The sequence below is a fragment of the Mustela lutreola genome, chromosome 1 (assembly GCF_030435805.1).
Source record: "Mustela lutreola isolate mMusLut2 chromosome 1, mMusLut2.pri, whole genome shotgun sequence".
NCBI classification, from domain to species: domain Eukaryota; kingdom Metazoa; phylum Chordata; class Mammalia; order Carnivora; family Mustelidae; genus Mustela; species Mustela lutreola.
Genome location: NC_081290.1, coordinates 260,715,130 through 260,733,473, shown reverse-complemented (window position 1 = coordinate 260,733,473; position 18,344 = coordinate 260,715,130). Strand labels below are relative to the sequence as shown.

At 34.6% G+C, this 18,344-nt stretch overlaps 1 protein-coding gene across 2 annotated transcripts in view; it reads left to right on the top strand.

Annotated features, from left to right (window-relative positions):
• CSTF3 (cleavage stimulation factor subunit 3) overlaps nucleotides 1-18,344 on the top strand; it is a 68,941-nt gene that overhangs the window by 25,572 nt on the left and 25,025 nt on the right. Inside the window, exon 1 of one of the 2 annotated variants that reach the window (XM_059139112.1) lies at nucleotides 13,361-13,396. The exons of the other annotated variant lie outside the window; for it this stretch is intronic. Coding sequence (XP_058995095.1) covers nucleotides 13,376-13,396 — 21 coding nt within the window. The 5' untranslated portion in view covers nucleotides 13,361-13,375. Of the gene's footprint in view, nucleotides 1-13,360; nucleotides 13,397-18,344 lie in introns of those variants that run through there. 2 annotated transcript variants of the gene reach the window in all.

Here is an 18,344-nt window from a genome sequence, read left to right as displayed (position 1 = left end):
TGAAGAATTGGTCATTTCTTGAAAGAAATGTGGGAGATTTGTAGTTATAAAGGGTAGTATGGAGAAACAGAAATGGCACAGAATTTGAAATCCGATGGACTAGGATTTTGTACTTTAAGCTCTTCCATTGTTTATTTATAAGAAGGTTCAGGTTATTTATTTGTTTATTTTGAAAGATTTTATTTATTTACTTGACAGAGATCACAAGTACACTGAGAAGCAGGCAGAGAGCCGGATGCGGGCGCAATCCCAGGACCCTGGGATCATGACCTGAGCTGAAGGCAGAGGCTTTAACCCACTGAGCCATCCAGATGCCCCAGGTTATTTATTTTTAAGTAGGTACACTCCATGCCCAATGTGGGACTCAGCCCATGACTCAAAGATCAAGAGTTGACAGAACCAGCTGGGTATGCTTCCCTTTTCAGGCTTTTATTATGAAAATTCTAAAATAGAAAAATGAAAGAATAACATGAATATTAAATACCTATAGACCTTCTACCTTGACTGGATGTTATGTTTTGGCATACAGGCTTTATCTTTCTCTGTTTATATAAAAAATATTTTACTGCATAACCACAATACCATTATCATACTGAAAAAGAACACTAGTGTTCTAATACAAGTTAATATGCAGCTTATGTTTACATTTTTCAGCTGTCCTAGGATTTTTTTTCTAAAATTCCCTGTTTCTGTGATAGATAAGATTATTTGAATTTTCCCCTTACGGTGTTCCAATTTTTATTTATTTATTTATTTATGTATTTATTTATTTTAAGATTTTATTTATCTGTTTGAGAGAGAGACAGTGAGAGACAACATGAGCGAGGAGAAGGTCAGAGGGAGATGCAGACTCCCCATGGAGCTGGGAGCCTGATGCAGGACTTGATCCTGGGACTCCAGGATCATGACCTGAGCTGAAGGCAGTCGCTCAACCAACTGAGCCACCCAGGCGTCCAGTGTTCCAATTTTTAAACTTTCTTTTTCTTAAGGGAGAACATGCATGTGAACAGGGGGTGGGGAAACCGGGAGAGAGAGTCTCAAGCAGGCTCCGTGCTCATTGTGGATTCGATGTGGGGCTTGTACTCACAACCCTTGAGGTCATGACCTGAACTGAAACCAAGAGTCCTGTTGCTTAACCGACTGAACCACCCAGCTGCCCCGATAATGGTCCTTTTTTCTTCTGTGCTTTGTGTTTAAGTTAAATTTACCACACAGTTTTTCCATTTCTCCGATCCATCTCTTCTTTATCTGAATAGGAAAGACTAATGTGAATTCAAGTATTCGTTCCAATAATCTATATAAAAATGGCAAAGTCCCATTAACTCTTCTAGATATGTAATGTTAGTAAGTTGGGAGTTTTTTATATTTTTACCAAGAGGCGACTTATTTTCTAAATTTAAATACATTTGCTATAACCCAAAGGTTTTGCGGTTCTTACCTAAAATATGCATGGAATTGAACTGGAGTTCTTAAATGTAAGCAAATGTTTTTTCATTTATATTTTCGTTATAGTTCTGCAAAACTACTTTATGGAAAAAATCTGTGGACATTACCTAATGAAGATACTTTTGGAGGTGAAAGATTTTTCCAGAGCAGATTTTTAGAAGTAAAGAGTTCAAGTTACATTTTAAAAATTCATAGTTGATTTTCAGTTGTATCTTACTATAGTGATTTTTCCTTTATTCTTATTACTGTCCTCAATGGTAATAGCTCAAATTATTGTTATTTTAATATATTCTGGCATTGTGTTTAGTACTTTATATGGGATATTTGATTAACCACAGTTTACCTTTTGAGGTATGTGTGTGTTACCCCTCCTTTTTTTTTCTTTTTTTTTCAGATGACCAGCTTTTCTGAGATTTAGATTATTTAAACAACTTTGTTAGCATCAACAAAACTCATGTTTAAAGTGGGAAAGAGGTTTATAGTCAAGTGTTCTAATTCTTGGGTTTGAGCAACTAGTTCTTTGAAAAATAGATTATGTATAGCCACTCAACAACCACATACATTTGTTAAGTGTTTTAGAAGTTAGCATGAATAGTAACTTCCATGCAGCTTCATCTTATGGTTTGTAACATCTTCTAAAATTCTGCTTTGTTACGCTATGTTTTTTTACCTTTCACAGATTTAAAAAAGTTTAACCTTATGTATTTTGATAAAATTTCAGATAACAAGGGAATTCTGAACACTAACAGAAATCTTACTAATTCTGGACTTTTAATTTGTAAGGACGTGGTCTTTAAAACTATATTCAACATTAATATGAGAATAGTACATTTTACTTTCTACTTAATGAGCAGTGAGTTTTATTAAGATGGAATTGTCTTAAATCAAGACCAGAATATAGGATTTAGTGAAGAATATTAGCCTTTGAATATCTGCTTACTATACAGTTAACCTTTGTTTCCATAGAAGTGTAGAAGTCTTGCAAAATAAGTCTTTCTGGCAGGATAGACTATTTTATTTGTGTGTGTGTGTGTGTGTTTGTGTGTGTATGTGGGTATTTTTGGAGGGGAAATCTTTAAATTACTTGAAATTATGGGGGGGGACCTCATGAAAAATCGAAGTCAGAGGGGCACAACATTTAGTGCTCTTTTTAAAAGTTACAAAACTTTTCTTTTTTAACTTTCTTTTTAAAAAGGTTTTACTTGACAGAGACAGAGGGAACATAAGCAGGGGGAGTAGGAGAGGGAGAAGCAGGCTTCCTGCTGAACAGGGAGCCGGATGCAGGGCTCAATCCCAGGACCCAGGGATCTTGACCGGAGCCCAAGGCAGATGCTTAATGACTGAGGCACCCAGGGATGCCGAGAATCTTAACTTCTGTAGTTAATGGGAAAGTCATAGTTACTGAAACTGGGCCAATATTTCCATTTATTGGTAACCTATAGTTTATCAGACTTAGAAGGTTAAATATTTTTGAGTACATCTCCAGTCTATGTCACTGAATACTGTAATATCTTGTTTTTCATCTTATACTGCTCAGTTGATCCTAAATAAATCTATGAAATGTAAAAATTCAAATTATTTGCCTATAAAATAATTTTGCAGTTTTAAATTTCTCTTAATTGAAGAACTGTAGAAATTCATTTCAGCGTATACAGTGATGTTTATTCTAATCTTTTCTGAATAGGGAGAAAAGTGTAACTGTAGCTTAACTTCTAGGAAATGATGTGCAGATTAAAAGATGCAGAATTTTATTAGCAAACCCTTTGGCAAGTATTTTTATATGTGGGTTCTTTAAAAGTTCCCTGAATCAGTGGATGTTGACTAGAATGAAGACTTAACAGATGTCTATTGATATATTTGCCTGGGTTATATTCATTAAAATTTCCCAAAGTCTTATACTCTTTTTCTGTAGTACAATTGACTATTGAATTTACAGATTCTCAGAAAGTCACTGGGCACATTTTCATAGGTTTTTATTTGGCTATTGACAAAATACATGAAAATATGTTATTTCAGGTCCTACTTTCACTTCATGTATCAGGAGAAGATGGGGGAATTAACTTTCAAGTTAATTCTAGCATAAATGGATGCTAGACACCAACATGCTATGAACATCTCAGTGAACAAGTTTATTATAGTTTGTTGTAGAGAAACAATATGGCTGATAGGTGCTGTGATAGAGAAAACAATATGGGAGGTTGGTCCAGGAGATGTAAAACAGCAAGATTTCTAAACAGGCCTGAAATTTGTGAGTCCCTGCAAAGGGAACCACTAGTGCTGAGGCCTCAACAGAGGCAAGAAAAAAAAGAACATTGCTTTATTTGAGCAGTTGAAACAGCTTGATAGTTGGTAAGCTGAATTTCACTTCTAGTCCTTCCCACTATTTCAAACAGATGACCAGATGACTTACGACCATTACTTGAAGTATTTCTTAGTTACATAAAAATATGAGCTCTATAGTTAATAATTGCACCCAAGCTTTTAGAAAATAGAACTGGAGGGAAAAGCCTGAATGTCTAAAACTTTAATGGCTAAAATAGTAAGGTGAATGTAATTTTGCTCTAGGAAAACAGCAAGTTGAGAGAACATAATTCTGGGTTCTTGTTTTAAGTCATGCCTACATAAATTTAGATGTTAACTGAGTGGAAGTTTCCTTTTCACTTTTCAAAGAAAGATTCATGTTGGTTAGAAATCCTCTTTTGGTTTCATTTAATTTTTACTTGGCATTTCAGACTTAAGAGAATTTAAGAAGCTATGAGACCTTTTATTCCCTGAAATAGTCTTCAGATAGCTTGAGGAAAATGTAACAATTGGCCAAATGTTCTTTTGCAGGGAGAAAAAAGCCTTTTCAAAGGTAGAAACTAGTTATTTTTTTTATAGGTAGGTAAAATCTGAGCGGTTGCCTTTCTTTTTTTTAAGATTTTATTTGTTTGACAGACGGAGATCACAAGTAGGCAGAGAAGCAGGCAGAGAGAGGAGGAAGCAGGCTCACTGCTGAGCAGAGAACCCTATGCGAGACTGGATCCCAGGACCCTGGGATCATGACCTGAGCCGAAGGCAGAGGCTTTAAGCCACTGAGCCACCCAGACGCCCCTGAGTGCTTGCTTTAATCAGTTTGGTTCCTAGAAGTTTACACCATAAGTAAAAATGTTTTTACTAAATGCCAGTCCTAGGATACCACATACCAGTCTCTAGCTTATTCAGTAACATAGAATTTCTAGATTGACTTATGCACAGGAAAAAAGATTTTTATTCGTTTTATAAACTCTGTTAATGAAAGAAATTTGAGACTTTACTACCTCAGTTTGGTTAAACATGGAGTTTAATGTGCAAGTGTGCACTAAAAGGGACAGTTGAACCAAAGGGACATTTAACCAAGATTTTTAAATGCCACTTACACTTACTGAAACTTATTTTGAGGAAAATCCTGGAATTCATGTCCTGATGTCTTGTGAATATTTTTGGAATACATAGACTGGCTAAAATTAAGAAAAAAGCAAAACAGCTGGTTTCCAAACCTATTTTTGGTAAAGCTGTGCCAAATTTCTAAGTTTTCAAATTTTCTTAAAGTCCAAAAATTATTAGGGTGGGAGTATTGTCTATTTACAGCAGTATGTTAAACTAATAAGGGGGGAAGTATTAATAATTATATTGATGTGATAATGATCTATCTATATTTTTAAAGATATTATTTATTTATTAGAGAGCGAGAGAGGGAACACAAGCACAGGAAGTGGGAGAGGGAGAAGCAGGCTTCCTGCTAAGCAGGGAGCCCGATGTGGGGCTCAATCCTAGGACCCTGGGATCATGACCCGAGCCAGAGGCAGCCGCTTAACGACTGAGCCACCCAGGCGCCCCATTTTAGAATGGGATTGCATGAAATAGTGTTTCTATAACTGTAAGAGTAATTAAGGGTTATACTTCATCTTTGATCACTGAATTAGTGAGTCTGGTTCTTGATTGGGTTTGGCTGCTTTCTGGAACCTTCAAAACCATTACAATAATCAGGGCTCTCGTCCAAGTGGAATTTGGTATAGCAATAACAAAATTTGTACATTTTAACTGAGTTCATATCTGTAAATTTTGTTTAAACATCAGGTATTAGTCAAATGCAGATAGGTTGATTAGTTTTTAATTAGTCTATATGAGGGATAAATACTGGGATACCAGATTCAGTATAAAATTTTGTGCTTGATAATTGTATGGTGGATAACTCATGTATTAAAGTCTCTTCATCAGTCACACTAGCCTCCTTAAATGTTCTAGACATATTCCCACCTCCAGGCTTTTCTTTACAAATTAGCTCTGTTGTCAGCTCTAAAGATATAGCTGCTTAAGTAAATCTTTTGCGTTCTTCAAATCTGCAAGAAAAAGTGTTATCTTCACTGAGAGATCGGCTATGGCTACTGAATGAAACTTGCCACCTCTTTCCCAACTCATCAAAATTCAAATCTTAACTCTATTTTTTTTCAGCTATAATACTTACTGTGTTTATAATTTCTCCTTTGTACTCTGTTAGGTTTCAGGAACTGAGAATGATGCTTGACATACAGTGGTACTTGGTTGGATGAAAAATTGCAGTGGGAAGTAAAATTGAGATCATATTGTTTTACAACTTGAATTTCAATTTTTAAAAAGATTTTATTTATTAGAGTGAGCACAAGTTTTGGGGGAAGAGGTAGAGAGAGAGGGAGAAGCAGACTCTCCTGAGCAGGGAGCCCAATGTGGGCCCTATCCCAGGAGTCTGGGATCATGACCTGAGCTGAAGGCAGATACTTGAACCAACTGAACCACCCAAGTGCCCCTTGAATTTTAATTTCTAAGAATCAGAGTATGGTACCAATTTATGGCAAAATGTATCCTTTTTTATAAAATTAAACATCTAATAGCTTTACTGTTAACAGGTTAAAAAAGGTGTTCTTCTAGTTTATCTAAGATGCAAAGGAAATGTTTTTGTCTGATAGCCTGAGATGATTAGGTATCATAGATTAAGTTTTACTGCTGTTTAGAATTATCTTGATGTATGACACAGAAGTGTTTTTAAAGAATTACCCAATTTAAAGGGTATTACTAATTGACCTAACCATTTTGAAGTAACTTTTAAAAATTGCTTGTAGTTCTGAAATAGTTGCAGATAAAACTTTAAAACTTGGTATAAAATAAGTTCCTGGCAAGTTAAAATAAAGTTTTGGCAGTATTATATTGGAGTGAAATTTCTGAGATATTTGTATGTATATATATGATTAAAACTTGAGTTTTCACATGTTGATTTATGAGATTTCACAGGTGGTTCTGTCAAATTAGTAAAGCATAGACATTCTAACTCCCCACCCTCTTTCACAACTGTGACTAATATATATGTACACAATGCCAGCATCTGATTGACGAGTGGGAATTCTTTTTGCAAAAACTAAAATACTATATTAAAATATTAAATATTGAAATATATAAAGGCCTTTTAATACATAAACAACTTTATATAGATTTATTTTTAAAGACAAATATAAGATTACCCTAGCTTTCATCTTTAAAAAAAAAAAAAAGGCTGTAGAATTCTGTGTTAAATATTAGTTATCATTTTACTTTTTGTTCTTGAGATTTTCACCCAAGCTGCACTTACTTGGGCATAGCAAACCTTAAACTCAAATTGCTGGATTCATCTAGTGTTTCAGAGAACTAAATTGGGAATTCTGTAATATATGGTTTGTTTAATTCTATTTTTTTTTTTAAACTTTGGGATTCAGTGTATCGGTGAACATTGGATTTTAAAGTTTTAAGTTACTTTTCAAGATAGTTTGTGTACAATTTTTTTCCCCAAGGTTTTTGAAAGCTAAATAGTATGAAACATTGAAGATTTGGGTAGTATGGTGAACTTCGTTACTCAGATCAACTCTCACTGAAAGCAACTAAGACTGCAGGACTGAATTTGATAAAAGCCTACTGGAAGAACTGATAGTAAGGATTTGCCAGGCCAAAACTAATTGCAAAACAAACACAGAAAAACAAAAATAGAAACACTGGGAGATAAGCAAAATACCTCAGTTGTTTTTACCCTGAGAGTCTTTGCCACACTGGGAGAACACAAGCTGCAACTGTTAATGCTTCCAAGGGCTCAGGCAACAAAAATCGGAGCCCAAGTCTGCTCAAAATATTCTTCCCCTTTAAAACTGTGTAGGTAATACTCAGGATGAGAGTGAACCAGAAAAAACTGTGCTATCAGCCTAACTTAGAGGAGACTGAGGACATTTACTATGATCCTGACCAGAAAGGAATGGGGAAGTCCTGATAGGATACAGCAGAGTTGTCCTTTGAATGGATTTGTGGTTAAAATAAACAACTCTTGGGTGGTTCAAAAACAAAACAAAACCCCATTAATGTAGGGTGGACTCAGTCTGAGTTTAGGCTCTTCATAAACCAGTAAGTTTACTCAAACCCTTTCTGGAAGATTGTACTTTCATCACAAAAGCCATTAAAAAAAATTTTTTTTTTCTCCACAAATATTTTTCCAAGGAGAAGGGTTTCAATTATTAAAAACCGCATGTAAGGAAACCACATACGCAGAAAAAGATCAACAAAGACTTCAGTTAAGGTTGAATTGAGTTGAAACAGATTAGGCACTCTGAAGAGAGACTTGAAGGAATCCAGATTAGAGCCTAAGAGACCATGAGATAGAAAATATGAGAGAGATTAAGAGCCACAAAGCATAGAGTGAAAATGTGTCTAATTGAAGTTTCAGAAGTAGAAGAGAGATTGGGCAGAAGCACAATTTGAAGAGCTAAATACTAATTTTCCAGAGTTCAGGATGCTCAATGGATCCCAAGTAATAATAATAATAATAAAAATTTCCACATAGTTACATGAAAATGCAACCATAGAAAACAAGATCAGAAAAATCACAGCAACAGCTATCTACAAAAAGACAAATGAACAAAGGATTGGCAGGTTGATCAACAACTTCCCAACAGCAGCAATGGAAGCCAGAAGACATTGGAATTGGCACTTCAATTTGCTGAAACTAGTTGTCAAAGCTCTATATCCAGAAATAAAATCTTTATGGAGATGAAAGAAATTCTAGGCAAGATTAATAAAACAACAAAAGCATCGTCAAAGATACATACTTTTGGACATTTCCAATTATAGTTTCCTCAAGCTTAAATACATGATAAGGAATTTTAAGTAAGTATCCATGAGGTTACCCTGAATATTTGTTTTCTTAATAAGTTTTCTCCCCCAAATTCATTCTGTTGTAATGAAAGTTCTCTTGAGTGGGCCTTTATTAGAATTGTAGTTAATATTTATTTTTAGTTTCATTTTTTAAAAAGAAAGCAATTATGAATTTTATGTTTATCATATAAATTTGGTAAATCTTATTTGATTGCTTTAGTGCTGAAGCTTATAAAGTTTGTGTAGAACAGTGTAAGTGTTGACTCTAAGTCATATTTTTATCCATTTGTAATCATTTCAATAGTAGTTAAGTATTATTAATACCTGATAAAACACTCTAAATAATCTTGAATTATACCAGTATTTTATTTCATTAGTTAATACCATTTTTATGTTTGAAAATTATGAGTTAAATTTTTATGGTAATACTTCTGTACTTTATCAGTTCGTGATAGATTTCTTTTTAAAATGCTTAAATTCTAGTAAGTGGAAGTTGAGAAAGTAATTCTTTGTCTTAAAATATAATGTTAGTTAAATAGTTAAACAGTATTATACATCTAATTTCTGCCTGGCTGGCTCAGTTGGTAGAGCATCCAACTCATGTTCTCAGGGTTCATGAGTTCAAGCCCCATGTTGGGTGAAGGGCTTTACTTAATTTAAAAAAATGAGTGAAATAGGGAGACTAATTTCTGTGTGCATAATACATATCCCATGTCTTTTGTACATTTTTAGAGATTTGGAGGGTTTGTTTAGGGTTTTAAAAATATGGTTCAAAACTCCCAAGTTACTAACAAGGCTTACAGTGAAAGGTTTTTCATCTGCCTGTCCTTGAGCCACCCATCTTCTCAGTGAAATAGATTCAGCCTATGTTTTTCTCTTGTACTTTTACATGAATAATTGCCTCTTATGTTTTGCACTTGCTTTTTTTTTTTTAATTATTTAAAATGAATTTTAAAAGTAATTCTTTTTACAAGTGCTTTTTTTGCTTAACCCATCTTCTACTGAGGGATATTTAGGTTCTTCCCAGACTTCTTGTAATATGAACATTACCGCATTAAACGCTGAACATCTTTTTTTTTTTTTTTTAAGATTTTATTTATTTATTTGACAGATGGAGATCACAAGTAGGCCCAGAAGCAGGCAGAGAGAGGAGGAAGCAGGCTCCCTGCTGAGCAGAGAGCCTGATATGGGGCTTGATCCCAGGACCCTGGGGGATCATGACCTGAGCCAAAGGCAGAGGCTTTAACCCACTGAGCCACCCAGGCGCCCCTCTTTTTTTTTTTTTTTTTTTTAAGTAAAGATTTTACTTATTTATTTGACAGAGAGATGACAAGCAGGCAGAGAGGCAGGCAGAGAGAGAGGAGGAAGCAGGCTCCCCGCTGAGCAGAGAGCCCGATATGGGCTCGATCCCAGGACTCTGAGATCATGACCTGAGCCGAAGGCAGAGGCTTTAACCCACTGAGCCACCCAGGAGCCCCCGTTGAATGTCTTTCTATATGTCATTTCCATTTGTGTGAATATTTTTGTAGATTAAGTTTCTAGATGAGTTGCTGGATCAAAGAGTATGTGGGATTTTTTTTGAATTTTCTATATCCAAGTTCACTTTCACAGAGGTGGTAGCAATTTAAAATCCCATTGATAATCCTTGGAAAACTTCACTTCCTCACATCCTCTTAATGCAATATATTACTATACTTTAAAACTCTAGCCAGTATTTATAGGTAAATAATCTCTGTGTGATTAATTTGCATTTCTCTTATGAATGAGATTGAGCATGTTTGCATGTTTAAAGACTTTGGATTTCTTTTTCTGAGCCCCGATATGATACCCTTACCACATTTTTCTGTTCTGCTTTTTCTTATTTGCAGAAACATTATATATTAGGGGAGTTAAGGGATTCTTCACAATTTGCTATTTAAAAGTTGAAGTAATTTTGACATAAAAGTTAAATAGTATATTCTCTTGATTGCTTATGTTTTTCTCAGGGACAAATTGGAACAAATGATAAATATGCTCTGAGATGAAAAGCCAATATTTTTCTTTGTTTTTTTGTTGTTCTTCACTTGCTCTCAATACTTTTCTTTCAAATACATGTTTTGTGCTTAGCTTTTAATTTAGTGGATCAACCCTGTAATTTCCCATTTAAATCTTATGTTTACAAGTTATTTTTCTCACATGTCTTGAGCTTTCTATTTCCTGCAACTCAACATTAGAAAGACGTGAGAAAACTCAAATACCCGAAGGTAATGATAATAGTTTTAAATAGATTTTTTATTTTGTTTTAATTGATTAACTTATTTGACACAGAGAGAGCAAACATACAAGTAGGCAGTATAGCAGCTAGGGAGTTGAGAAAGGAGTCCGACGAGGGGTTCCATCCCAGGACCCTGGGATCATGACCTGAGCCGAAGGCAGATACTTAATGACTGAGCTACTCAGGTGCCCCTTTAAGAAGATTTTGTAAGGGTATACTTCTTTTGCTAGTTACTTGCTTTTTCCCCTTAAATTGATTTGACTATAAAATATTTGTGAAGAATAATCTTGATTCACAGTATAAATTTTCTTGAGTTATTAATTAAAAACAAGCATCAAAACCATGAAGGCACTTTTAAGAATTATGGAAATCACTTCGAAGTGAATTTTATATTACATAGATTATATTTGTACTATTTAACGTAAAACTTTTACTTGTTGATTTATTTAATATTAAACATTTTAAAATTAGTTTTCCCAATTGTTGAGGTAACTAAACACTTACAAAGTCTGGGTTTTCAAATGAAGCAATTTGGAAGTCCATCCCTACATTATTTTATGCCTTGTCTGTGTGCATTTTGTTGGATGAGGGCATGGGGGTGGGGCAGGAATGGTCCTGTCCCAGGCTTCTGTCCTCCCTTAGATTTAGGTAGTGGTTAGAAAAGGGCTGTCCGTTCAGCTTCTTAGAGACTGAGCAGTAGGAAACTTACTTTCCTATTACTTCTTATGTGCCACAAACTTTGATAATCTGACAGCTGCACTAGCCTGTCATGTAAAGCCCAGACAAAAATAGACCTGTGTTAGAATCCGCTGGGAAAAATGACCATCTGTTTATTAGATGACAGGAGCTTCCAGACTTCATTTATAAGCTAAAATATTAGCTTGATCCAGGGCTTCCTATTCAGCTTTTTTCCCCCTTCAGCTTTCTTTACATTTAAGTGAGCACAGTGGGGGTCTATTTTGTATAACAAGAATGCCACTATAATCCTTCTTTCTTGTCCCCTGAAACCTTAATGGCAGCGTTCCATGTAGAACTTGAGCTTAATTCTTTACTTTTGGTGGTATCACTTTGGAAAATGTCCTCACAAACATGTATTTGGAGGAGATAAAATATAAAACATAAGCCAAACATTTCAAACTATATATATTGTAGAAAAATAGGGCATACTTCTCTTAAGCCTTTATAGGCCTGTTTAGAGAAAGTCACTTAGGAACTTATGAAGTAAGGAAAAAAGTTTTAAAATTTAAGTACCTATTAGGTTATTTTATAAACATTTTGGAGATAATAAATACTTAAAATTTTAAAGTAGGACTTAACTCATAAAAATAGAACCAGAGTTTGAATTTTGGAACATATCCATCATAGAAGAAGATGATTCAGGTCTCAATCTTATTTATTTATAATTGGTTAGTTATGTCTACTTATTTAAACCTCACGTCGGAGCCCCAATTTCTCATCTTTCAGGTGGCTATTTGAAGCAGTGTTACATTGGAAATAAAAACTTTTAAGAGAATAAATGAAAAAATTGATTTGATATTTGCATGGAATTGTCTAAGCCACGTGAAAAATCTACTTTCAAACTCCATATTAGCATTTTAGTCAGTCCTTAATCTATTTTATAAAATTGTTATTCTAAATTGACTGACAGTATAATATTCTTTCTAAACCATTTTATGGAGGTTGGGTTTTTCAGTTCAAGTTTTAAAAAGAATTACAGAACTCCTAGCTTTTTATAAAAGTTACACATTTACATTTTTACAGTTTCGTAGATACTTAATTTAGTGTAATATTCCACAAGGAACTTCAATTTAGCAACTGTTTATTGAATGTTCTATGTTGGGAACTACTCTAGGTGCTGCAAAATAAACTGGTGAAAGTCAGTGCCTTTGTGGGATTTTTTTAATGATGACTCATTTTCATATGAGCCAATGGAATACTGAAAAAATACAGTTCCTATTGCAGGCTTTCATATACAGTTGTCACAAAAGCTAAATATGTGGGTGAATAAAAATTTTGGAATGAAATGGTTCAGTTTTAAAGGTCAAGCATAATGAAGTGGCATCAAATAAATGGAAGTTAAGAGAAAAGAGATGAGAGGAATTGTGAATTTGTTATTATTTAAAAGGGAAAATAAAACATTTTTCTTTTTTAAAAGGGTAACACAATTCATGTTTATTACAGAAAAGCTAGAAAAGTTTAAAGGGAAGAAATTGTATTGCTACTACCTTAATCCACTGTTGGCTTCTCTATGTGTACCTATGTGTAAAATCTTAAGACTTTTTATAACTTAGATTTTCTACATGTGTTACTTATACTGAATTGCTTTTAAGCCAAAGTAGTCCATTCTAGATAATGTTATGTAATCAGTCCTTTACTGTTGTACATTATATTGTTTTCCATTTTTTTGCTTTATAAGAAACTTAACAAATACGATTTTACCTTTACACATTTATAACAATTTCTTCAGATTGACTATTTAGAATTGCTATTTCACAATCAAAAGTTGCTGCCATGATCTTTCAAATGAGCCAGGTAAGGGCCTTTTAAATTGCTTCCAAATTTTAGTAATAATGGCCACTGTATAGTTTGCCCAGGAATAGAGAGGAAAAGATTACATAAATGTACAAATTTGGTGGAAAAGATGGTTGGGAGATTATTTGGTTAGCATATATTTAAATGCAATATAGAATTAGGTCATTTTAATAACTATGCATGTAGGATTGAGAAAGCTAGAATTGAGTCATACAAATATTGATTTGGGCTTTTTTTTTTTTTTTTTTTTTTTTTTTTTTACATGAGAAGGGTATGAAGTGCAGAGCTGCAGAACTTAATTATAATTTCTGATCTAAAATTCAAAGCATGCAGTATAAGTTTTGGAGAAATGGGATTTTTTTTCTACGTTCATGAATCTGTTGATAAGGAAATTGAAGACTAGGCAAGTTGCTTCAAAACTAGACAAATGTAATGCACTAAATTTATTCTACTTTTTTATGGAAGCATAATCTTGATTTCCAGAAATGATTTTAGGAAAGTCCAGATGATGCATTACCCATGATGCTACATATCTAGTATCAATGTTATACTTGATTTAGCAATGTAAAAGCATATATAAAATGAATGGAAAAATGGAAACGAATGGAAAAAATTATGATGTCATTGAAAATTGGCAAGCAAAATGGTATACTGTTATGAATTTATCAAAATGGGAAGGAAATTGATTAGTAAAACTAGAATGATTCACAGTAGAGGAGTGACTATGGCTTTTGTCCCATGATAATTATTAATTTTTTAAATAGCAATTCTCAATTTGTGAAATTGCATATGTAGTGAGAAATATATTAAGAGAAGAAAGAATTGTAAAGAGTTTTAAGTAAATGGTTTTCCACTTCAAAAAGTTTCCCCTTTAGAGGCACCTGACTTGGTCAGAAGAGCATGTGACTTTTGATCTTGGGTCCTGAATTTGAGCCCCATGTTGGATGTAGAGATTACTGGAAAAAAAATTCCACTCCACATGTTTTTAAAAACGTTGTATAACTATACTCATGGAAGATTAACTCAGCAAATGAGTGGAGTTAGATACTTTCTAGGGTGATACATAAAGTTCTTGTAATAATGCTAGAGAAATTATATTACTGAATAGTATTTTTAAGTTAGGCTGGAAGGGTTTTCATTTTATTAAGAGGATAATTCATAAAAGTTGAAAACTAAGGTAGCATAGAAAACAGTATAAATAGATTGGAAAAAAACTGTTAGACATTTGAGGGAAGCAAATCAGTACTTCTGCTTAAGCATTATTCAGGGTGCATATTTTGGAATCGATACTGTTTTTGCGATCAGTAACTTATAAAATTGGTTTTTTGACATTCCTACTAGCTGAAAGATCTCAAATGATCGTATGTATTTCTCATTCTCAGTTTTAATGTACTGGGGTTTTGGAGGGGAAGGACCAAGGGAAGGGGGTTGAGAGACAGAGACAGAGAATCTCAAGCAGGCTCCACACCCACACTCCACAAGTAGACTGAGCATAGGGCTCAGTCTCACAACCCTGAAATCATGACCTGAGCAGAAATCAAGAGTGGATGCTCAACTGTCTAAGCCACCCAGGTGCCCCTAATGTAAGAATTTCTGTCCCACAAGGCAGATTTGAGAGAATGATGGAGAGGTGGCATAATGGTGCTAGAGTAGCAAAACCAATTGAGCCCACTGATAATAAGTGATTTTTGATACTTAAGACCAAATTACTTTTCTCAAATAGTAAAATATCCTGCTCTATTTTCCTTACTCAAAATTTGAAGGATATTCTTGAAAAATAATGTTTGGCATAATGTTGACAAAATATTTTTTCCTGGGAGCAAAGAATTTATAGACATTAAGTAAAACAGACTGTGTCTATAGATGTCAAGTGAGGGTGGTTGACAAATGCCCTGTATTTGGGACAAAATCAAATTTAGTTGAGGGGCACCTGGGTGGCTCAGTGGGTTAAAGCCTCTGCCTTCAGCTCAGGTCATGCTCCCAGCATCCTGGGATCGAGCCCCTCATCAGGCTCTCTTCTCTGGGGAAGCCTGCTTTCTCCTCTCTCTCTGCCTGCCTCTCTGCCTGCTTGTGATATCTGTCTGTCAAATAAATAAATAAAATCTTAAAAAAAAAAATTAAGTTGAAAGTTTTAGCTTTGGTGGTTTTGGTTGAAGTCAGTTTTGCCTGATTTACCTATCACTTATTTAACTTTTTTAGCTTTGTAGGCCTGGCTGAGAATTTCAGAGCATTTAAAAATGAATCTAAAATAGAGATGTTTATAACCAGAGAAAAATACCAGTAAATTACTCAGAAGAATTCACTGCCCCAAATCAACTATGACTTTCTCTCCAACTCTTTACTGCAGTAAAATTGTGTTATAGAAAATGTGTTATGGAAATATGTAACTGAGACAACTCTCAATTCTCCCAGTGATAACAGTGTTGTGTGCATTTCTCCTTAGTTTATGTTTCTTGTACTCTAGAGTTAGGGGTGGTGGTGAGGAGGATAAGTAGGTGGGTAAACATACCAAATGTGTGTGTATTTTTTAAATTCCACTTTTAAACTAGTATATTGAAGATATTTCTATTTAGTATTATAAATCTACATCATTGCTTTTGAATTTTATGTATATATGTATACCCCATTCCATTGTTTAGACAAAGCATAATTTAGTCATTCTGCCTTTGGTCATTTAAGGTTCCAAATTTGTGTATTAGAAGCAGTCTTTTCTTTTTTTTTTTTTTTTTTTCAAAAGATTTTATTTATTTATTTGACAGAGATAGATCCCAAATAGGCAGAGAGGCAAGCAGAGAGAGAGAGAGGAGGAAGCAGGCTCCCTGCTGAGCAGAAAGCCCGATGCGGGACTCGATCCCAGGACCCTGAGATCATGACCTGAGCCGAAGGCAGTGGCTTAACCCACTGAGCCACCCAGAAGCAGTCTTTTCAATGAACATCCTCATACATGTATCTTGCTAAAGAGCAATATAGAGTGTAGTCGTTAAGAGCTCAGTTGTGCAATCATGGGCAATTACTGAACCTTCTCAGTTTTCTCATCTTTAAGTAATAGAAATAGTACTTTATTTACTGGAGTGATTAAATGAGTTAATATGTCTATATACTCTTAACTAGAATAGTGCTTAACATACATTAAATATTTAATAAATGCTGCTAGTGTTAGCAGTATTTTGTATTGATTTCAACTTCCAACAAGTTTAATTCTTTCAACTGTTAAATTTAAATTTGTAATAGATAAGCTATAAATTTTATTACCACATCCACTGATCTTTTTTACTCCCACATTCATTTTGACCTGTGGCATATCCTACCGTTCACCAGTTCCCTTTCTTACAATGTTAACTACTTAGATGGGATTTTGTCCTTTTTCTGTTAGCTTATGTACTTGTTAGGCTTCTTTTCTTTTTTTCTGCTTTAGGGAATATACCTAATGTCTTAGGCATTATACACTCTGGTATATATATGTAAGTTATTTTAAAACAAATGACTAGAATACGATTCTTTATCCCTAGTCTAATTTGAAACCAAATACCTTATCTCCTGACTAAGTTGTTTCTAGTCTGGTACTTTTGTATAGTCATCTCATATTAAATCTAATAAAAAGTAAACTTTACAACACCTACCATAACATTTTTTATTATTCTCATGAAAAAATACTTCTGTTGCTCTTTCCTCTATATTACTGGTTTTCTCTTTCTATTTCCCCTCCCCCAAATTCAGGCTACTTAAGGATGACAGTAATAGCCTTTTAGCTATTATTCTGTCAGCTAGTGCCTGCTTGCTTCATCCCATAGCATTAATGCCGCCAGTCTTCCTCACCTGCACCTCCCACCCTAGTACTGATGAGCCATTGTTTATGTTCCTTATTGGTGACATCCAATTTTTTGTGCATCAGATTTAAACTCTGCTTAGCTTAGCATCAGATTTAAACTCTGCTTAGGCCCTTTGTAGTGGACCTCTACTACAGTTAGCCGTGCTGCTTTCCTAGTTCTTTCTCCTGTGGATGTCTTCACTGTTCCACAGAAAATTCCACACACTCATGTCATTGATTTATACAAACCTTTTTTCTCATTAATGGCCTGGATTTTGCCTGCTTAGTGAAACTTTCTTGCTAACTCCAATTTGCATAGAACTCATTTTCCTCTGAATTTTATAGGACATGGAACATATACAAAATAATTTAAAGTTAGTCCTCTGTTCTTTCCAGTAATTACTTTCATGTGTCCAAGTAGATTATAAGCTCCTTATTAGAGCTCAGTTTCCTGTTCTCATATCCACTTCATAAATTCTATGCACACACTGGATACTCTTTTTTTTTTTTTTTTAATTTTATTTATTTACTTGAGAGCACGCGCATGAGCAGGTGAGGGGAGAGGGAGAAGCAGGCTAGGGAGCTGATCAGGGAGCCTGACAAAGGCAGTGCCGGAACCCAGGACTCTGGGATCATCACCTGAGTTGAAGGCTGATGCTTAGCCAACTGAGCCACCCAGGCGCCCCGAGGATATTTTCAGTTAGTTCAGAAAAGTGGAAGGTCAATTAATACTTAATTCGGTTAGTATGAAATATTGAAATGAATGTAAACTTAATCTAGAACTGAAGATAATCATATTTTTGCTTAGCACATTTCTTTTAAAGATTTTATTAATTTATTTGACAGAGCACACACAGCAGAGCTGCAGGCAGAGGGAGAGGGAGAAGCAGGCCTGGATGCAGGGCTTGATCCCAAAACTCTAGCATCATGACCTGAGCCTAACTAAGGCAGACGCTTAACTGACTGACCAACCCAGGTGCCCCTGCTTAGCACATTTTAATTTCAGTCCTAATGAGACGATAACAGTGGTCTATACTTTCCACTCATGTTTAACATTTCTGCAACACATTTTAAGTGCTTGGAGAACTGAAATTTATGGGACATAAACAGGTTTATCTAAATCTGTATATGTGTACGTTG